This window comes from Stomoxys calcitrans, chromosome 1 (assembly GCF_963082655.1).
Source record: "Stomoxys calcitrans chromosome 1, idStoCalc2.1, whole genome shotgun sequence".
NCBI classification, from domain to species: domain Eukaryota; kingdom Metazoa; phylum Arthropoda; class Insecta; order Diptera; family Muscidae; genus Stomoxys; species Stomoxys calcitrans.
In genome coordinates, this window is record NC_081552.1 from 130,280,037 (window position 1) to 130,287,929 (window position 7,893).

Sequence of the window (7,893 nt, forward strand, 5' to 3'; positions counted from 1 at the left end):
TTTTTAAAGAAATTTTGTTTTTAAAAAATAATTTCGAGGGGATCCAGCGTGCTGAAGTTTTGTCATTAGGGAATATTACACTGGAATTTTGTTTTTAGAAAAATTTCATCAAAATTTGTTTATGTAATATAATGTTTAAAATTTCATTACAATCTGGTCATTAGGAAAAATAATTTTAAGGCGGCCCTGGCCTCAGCAAAATATTGTCTTTGTAGAATATTATTGATTTGAAATTTTATCGTTTTAAAAAAGTGTTACTCAAATTTTTTATTTAGAATAAAATTAATTTTAAATTTTTCTTTAGAAAAAAGATCATTTGACTTGTTTGTGGGGTGTCTCGAAGGCCCCTCCCTGGTGACGTCCTTGGCTGCCATATAAACCGATCTTGGATCTTGACTTCTTGAGCCACTAGGGGGCGCAATTCTTATCCAATTTGGCTGAAACTTAGCATGAGGTGTTTTGTTATGACTTTCAACAACTTTGCCAAATATGGTTCAAATCGGTCTATAGACTGATATAGCTGCTATATAAACCGATCTGGGATCTTGACTTCTTGAGCCTCTTGAGGGCGTAGTTGTTATCCGATTTGGCTGAAATTTTGTACAACATACGTGTCAAATATGGTCTGAATCGGTCTATAACCTGATACAGCTTCTCTATAAGCCGGTCTCCCTAATTTACTTCTTGGACCCCTAAAATGCGCAGTACTTATTCGATTTGGCTGAAATTTTACACAAAGACTTCTACTGTGGTCTCCAACATTCAATTCAATTAGCATAGCAATACTTTTCTTTCATCTTTTGTTTGTCTAAAAAGAGAACGAACTAACGAAGAATCAACAAAAATCGCTGTCTGTATATTTGCAGCACCTGCAAGGGCCGCTCTCTATCAAGAAGATGCGGAGTATTTTAGTAAGGAAAGTATTGGAACGAAAGTCTATATATAACAAATATCCTTACATTTCTTAATCCTTTATATAACATAAAAAACAAGTAAGTGAGTGCTAAGTTCTCTTTTTAAGTAAACAACGAATAATGAAAGAGAACTGTTATACTATTGGAGCTATATCAAGTTATAGTCCATAAATGACCATAAATGAATTGAATGCTGAACATTGTAGAAGTCATTGTGAAATATTTCAGTCAATTCGGATAAGAATTGCGCCTTGTATGGGCTCAAAAAGCAAAATCAGGAGATCGGTTTATATGGGAGCTGTAGCAAGCTATATATCGATTCAGACCATATTGAACACGTATGTTGAAGGTCTTGGGAGAAGCCTTTGTACAAAATTTCTGTCAAACCGGATGAGAATTGCGCCCTCTGAGGCTCAAGAAGTCAAAATCGCAGATCTGTTTATATGGCAGCTATATCAGTTTATGTATCGATTTGCACCATATTAAGTACAGTTATTGGAAGTCAAAACGGAACACTTCGTGCAAAGTTTCATCCAAATCGGATGAGAATTGCACCCTCCAGCGGCTCAAGAAGTCAAGATCCAAGATCGGTTTATATGGCTGCTATACCAGGTTATGAACCGATTTGAATTATACTTAGCACAGTTATTGGAATAGAGGAATAGATACCAAAACACCACGTGCAAAATTACATCCAAATCGGATAAGAATTGTGTCCTTTAAGGCTGAAGTTGTCAAAACCCAAGATCGGCTTATATTTCAGCTATATCAGGTTATGAACCGATTTGAACCATTCTCAGAACATTTGTTGGAAGTGATACCAAAACACCATGTGCAAAAATCAAATCGGACGAGAATTGCGCCCTCTAGAGGCTCAAGAATCAAAACCAAAGATCGGTTTATATGGCAGCTATTTGGCTCCTTTACAATCCTACCCGATCTAAACTAATAAAAAGTATTTGTGCAAAATTTTAAGCGCCTAGCTTTACTCCTTCGAAAGTTCGTGTGCTTTCGACACACAGACGGACGGACATTGCTAGATCATGACGATAAAATTATCATTGTTTGCAAAATTTTTTGTATAATATGTTATACGTAATAATTCATAATTTCTGGTAGGTCTGATCAGGACATTGAAAAAAACTCAGCTTAGAAGAAATTCTGACTCAGTTTTTACATGAATGATATTCATTTCAAAATTAACATTCGACAGCTCTCCGGCTTGGCAATGTAGTTAGTTTAATAAGGTCCACTCTAAACTCATATGAAGGCCGGGACTGCCGATCCTACCCACGTCCTCGGAGGCAAAACAAAAGGAATTGCTTTGAACAGATTCGAGTGAAGAGTATAGTGAGGATCCCATACTATAGATACGTATTCAAGGTTGCAACGTACTAAAGATGCGTATACATTTTTTGTCACAGAAGTATCATTAAATTCTCTGCTCCAATGTTTCGTAAATCCAAGGGCGCCGTAAGCTTTACCAACTGCCATAGAGATATGGTTACGAAAGTTTAAACGTGGATCCATAAGTAGCCCAAGGTCTTTAAATGAATCGACTGATTAAAGCTCATCGAATCCGATCAAATAATTTTTGATAAAAGGACTTCGTCTTGAAAAACGCATTATCTTGCATAACATTAATTTTGCACCATTCATAAAAGAGATCAAGATAGGACTGGAGATAATAATGATCATCTAGGTCATTAAAATACCTAAAAATTTGAACATCACCCTCAAACATCAAAATATTAGAATGCTTTATTATGTTAGGTAAATCATTAACGAAAAGACAATGCAAGATCGGCCCGCGATGGCTACCTTGGGGAACACCAGAGGAAACAATGATGGTTTAAGAGATCGCATTACCAAATTTCACATTTTGTGTACAACCAACCGAGTTTAAGCTTAGCCATTTTAACACCTAATTAATAAAACCATGAAAATCTAATTTCGTCATCAGAAGTGTATGATTAATCTTATCGAACGCTTTACCAAAATTCGTATATACGGTAGCAGTCTGTCTATTACCCATGAAAGCATCGTTGACAAGACATGTAAATTCCAACAGATGTGTTATGGTTGAGCTTCATTTCCTGAATCCGTGTTGACATGAAAAAAAGGAAGCCTGATGGGATATAGATTCAGTCAATTTCTTCTCCATTAGCTTTGGGAATGGCACAAAGTATGGAGATGCCCCTGTAATTATAACGACTGCCAGATTTAAACAATGGCATAATAAAAGATTTTTTTTCCATATATGCGGTAGATATCCAGATTTTAATGAATTATTATACAGGAATGTTGATCGGCACACCGTTTTAAAATGCTAGCCAGGACGCCGTCCGGACCAGCAAGAAATGTAGATTTTATTGATCTTAAGTTTTGGTCTATCGTGTCTTGATCCAGCAAAGGAACATTTATTTTAATAGAATTTCTAACTATGTAAGGATATTCATAGTCGCGTGCGCAATGTTTATCAGAATAAGTAGTAGAAAAAACAAGTAAGAGCGTGCTAAGTTCGCCCGGGCCGAATCTTATATACCCTCCACCATGGATCGCTTTTGTCGAGTTCTATGCGCATCATCTCTTTTTAGGCAAACAAAGAATATTGAATAAGAACTGTTGTGCTATTGGAACTATATCAAGTTATACTCCGATTCGGACCACAAATGAATGCTGAACATTGTAGAAGTCGTTGTGTAATATTTCAGTTCATTCGGATAAGAATTGACTCTCAAGAAGCTCAAGAAGCAAAATTGGGAGATCGGTTTATATTGGAGCAAGAAGTCAAAATCTCAGATTGGTTTATATGACAGCTATACCAGATTATGAACCGATTTGAACAATACTTAGCACAGTTGTTGGAAGTGATATTTAAGCACGTCGTGCAAAATTTCAGTTAAATCGGAAGAGAATTGCGCTCTCTAGATGCTCAAGAAGTCAAGACCCATGATCGGTTTATACGGCCATTTACAATCCCAACCGACCTACACTAATAATAAGTATTTGTGCAAAATTTCAAGCGGCTAGCTTTACTCTTTCGAAAGTTAGCGTGCTTTCGACAGACATACGGACGGACATGGCTAGATCGACTTAAAAGGACATGACGATCAAGAATATATATACTTTATGGTGTCTCAGACGCATATTTCTGGGTGTGACAAACAGAATGACGAAATTAGTATGCCCCCATCCTTTGGTGGAGGGTATAAAAATCGGCGAAAATATTTGAGATGTCTTAGTCAATGTCCGCTGACACTGAACCATATTTAAGAAAGTTAGGTAAATCACTAAAGCGGCGCTTAGAATTAACAAAATTTAGCAGCGACAACAGTGAAAATTGCTGATCTATATGAGACTTGACTTCTATGGAAGCAAGACAATGTTAATTTTGTTGAAAGTTATTTTGTTGCTTTACGCCGCTTAAAGGGCGTGGAAGCCAAAATGAGAAAGGACCCAGAACTAGCTTCATAAAGAAATTGGATTTGAGCCGAGAAGACTTGTATCCAATTCATCTGAATTCATTCGTTCCATAGAGCTAGGATTTTAGATTTGACAAATTCGTGCGGGTGTGAAACGGAAACGGAAAAGATTCTTGGTTTATTTTGGTAACCAGCTGATGACAAACTTTTGTTTGTGTTAACATTTAAAAGAATTCCTTGGGACGTTTTGAGTGGACCAAGTCTTATGAGTTACGGCGTCAATATTTGATCCGCTTGGATCTATATCTAACTTGGTGATAAGATCCAAAATTATTTTGCACGTTTATGGAAATTTTGTATCGACGGAAATTCGCCAAATCCCGAAGGGTATATAAAGAATGGTATAATTGGTACCAGGAGCTTCATATTGCAACTGTTGACCTGCATAGTTTCGTAGATGCATGTGAGGTTGCATTTGTAGCAATGGATTATTGGAGGATTTGTTGGGAAGGTTTTGGAGAATGTTGTATTTGTTACTGCAGCCACGACATATAACTTTTTGGTCAGATTCAAAAACCGTCATAAAATGAATGCAATCAGACTTTCCTTTCCGAAGTAAGACAATGGAAATGGGTAGTGGGTTCAAAAAAAACCAGCTGACGATGCAACTTGGCCACAACCATTCTCTGAAGACCCGTCGTACTCACGCTGGTTGAAAAGTCCTGAGTTCTTAATGTCATCTGAAATCACCTGGCCCACTCCTTCTGGCGAGGATGATGTTAAAAACATCTGCTCAGCGTCAGATGCTGGCTTATATGCGCTGTGAATTTGTTCAAAAGTTTTGCTACCGGAGAAAAACAGGTATGAAAAGGTTTACACCATACTTGACTGCTCAAAAGAATCAAAAAGCTGAAATTCATTGGTGTCATGTTGGCCAACAAGATGCATTTTTTGAATAATTTAGTTTGCTGAAGGCTGGCAAGATTTTGCTAAAGAAATAGTCAACTTTCTCAATTGAGTCCCTTTCTGGGATTTCCAGACGAATGAAGAATGCGAGGCGTGTACAACAACCTACAAAGGAACTCGTCATTTTGCCGAAGAAGCACCTCATTATCGCCTACCAATATTTTGAATAATCAATTTGTGCTGCTCCACGTACAAAGTTTTGGGTGCCTAGTTTGTGACAGATCCGTGAAAAATAGTTGCATGGTATGAAGATTGCGGAATGCAAGGCCACAAATTCCCTTAATAGGCCAGCTGCCGGTAGACCGACTTTCGCCATATGTATGACCTTTTTCCTACACGGTTGTTGATTGTCTAGGGCTATATAATGTCACAATTGGACGCCGATGTGAGAAGAGATGGGTGTCTCTTTTTACGTGCATGCAGTTAGAGCGGCTCATCTAGAGATGGTTAAAGATCTGTCAACAGACGCCTTCATATTATGTCTTCCGAATTTTATGAAGGGGTCAACCAGTCCACATAAAAAGCGATCGTTGCACAAATTTTGAGGGCGCAAGTACAGAGAAACTTGTATTGGATGAATGGACCTTCAATACTCCTGCTAACCCTGCTGCAGGTGACGCATGGGAGCGCATGGTGCGTTGCATAAAAAATGTCTTGGCTTTCACCTTTATTGAGACAGAATATGTACGCAATGGAATTTAAATGTGTGTGCTTTATTTAAATTCAGTATACAGAGTGATATGGAAAATGAAAATTATTTTTTCAATACACAACAATTAATACTAAGGTAACTTAATCAAATTAATTATGTTGAACTAAAGTAGAATAACATAAAGTATTTTCAACATGCCTCCTCAACATTATTAATTTAACAATTAAGTTTAATGCCCATATTATTAGAACAATAAATATGTTTTGGTTTCGGTACTGGTTTTGTTAGAACATCCGCCAACATATCTTGTGTAGGCAAGTACCGCAGCTCAACAACTCCATTTTGTATTGTGTCCTTAATATAATGATACTTGTAGTGGATATGTTTTGTTCGAGAATGATGAGAACCGAACTCTGCCATCTTTTGCGCACTTTGAGAATCAGTATGTATTTTTATTGGTTTGCCATTGAATAATCCAAGTTCTTCAAGTATGTAACTTAAATATGAGGCTTCTTTAGCTGATTCAGTCAAAGCTATATATTCCGCTTCAGCACTAGAATGTGCAACCACCTTTTGTTTTTTGGATTCCCAGGTGACCGCTCCACCTGCTAGGAGAAAACAGAACCCAGTTTGAGATTTCCTATCATTGATATCTTGAGCCCAATTGGCGTCACAGAATCCCATGAGAGGTGCCGAATTCTTTTTATATATTATTGCTGCATTCCTTGTTGTACTCAAGTACCTTATTACTTGCAAAGCAGCATTATAATGTTGTTTCCGGGGGTCTTTTGAAAATTGCGATAACATGTTAACTGTTTGCCTTACAACTGGGCAAATGTATCAACGTAGTCTAAGCCCATGACTTGAGTATAGCCTTTTGCTACAAGTCTCGCTTTTCGTTTTTCAACTGTCCCGTCAGGTTTTATTTTCGACTTGAAAACCCATTTGCAACCGACAGCTTTTCTTCCTTCAGGCAAGTTTGTCAAAGTCCAGGTATTATTCTTCATCAATGACGCGTATTATGATTCAATTGCTTTACGCCATTCATCTGCATGATTTGATGATAAAGCCTCATTTATTGATCTTGGGTCCATACATTTTTCATCAACCATATTAGACGACTCATCTTTTTTTTTAAACGTCCACGATCTAAGCCTCTGCTTTATGGATTCAAACTGGTCTTGGTTATTACTTCCAGCATCTCTGACATTCTCGTTTGGAATTTCATTGGAACTCTCACCACTTTGACAGTCTTCATTTGAAAATTCCGAGTTGTCACACTCAGAAAACTCGTCATCCGTCTCATGGTCAACATCATCGGATGACCGATCATCATCGAATCGTTGATTCACTTTATCAATTTTTGGAGATTTGATTTCAAATTCATAAAATAATTCTTTGTTTGTTTTGTTCACATTCTTGTACAATTCATTCTCAATGAATCTTACGTCACGACTTTTTACAACTTGTTTAGTGCCTGGTCTCCATAATCGATATGCCTTTGATTCAACGGAATAGCCCACTAATATATGTTCATCACTCCTGGCTTCCCATTTGAATTTGGACTTCTTGTTTAAAACGAAAGCCTTACATCCTATTTGGCGTAAATGTTTCACGCAAGGTTTCTTACCAGTCCATATTTCTTCAGGAGTTTTTTCATTGTTTAGATTTGTCGGACATCTGTTTCTTATATACACTGACGTGTTAATCAATTCCGCCCACAAGGAAGTTGGTAAATCAGCATCTAACATACAGGAACGACCCATTTCCACCAAAGTACGATTCATACGTTCGGAAACGCCGTTCTGTTGAGGGGTGTACTCCACTGTTAGCTGACGTTTAATTCCATTTTTCTTCAAAAAATTCGAAAAATCTGCCCCAACCAACTCTTTTGCATTGTCACTTCGAAGTATTTTTATCCTTTTTCCAGTTTCAT

At 37.3% G+C, this 7,893-nt stretch overlaps 1 protein-coding gene across 1 annotated transcript; it reads right to left on the reverse strand.

The window, feature by feature from the left end:
• Positions 1 to 6,173: 6,173 nt before the first annotated feature.
• Positions 6,174 to 6,764, reverse strand: LOC131996888 (uncharacterized). Its single transcript, XM_059367076.1, has one exon. It carries the CDS (start codon positions 6,762 to 6,764, stop codon positions 6,174 to 6,176), a length of 591 nt encoding a protein of 196 aa, XP_059223059.1.
• Between the last annotated feature and the right edge of the window lie 1,129 nt (positions 6,765 to 7,893).

Coding starts and splice junctions, on each gene's coding strand:
- LOC131996888 (XM_059367076.1), bottom strand. CDS start 6,764: ATGTTATCGCAATTTTCAAAAGACCCCCGGAAACAACATTATAATGCT.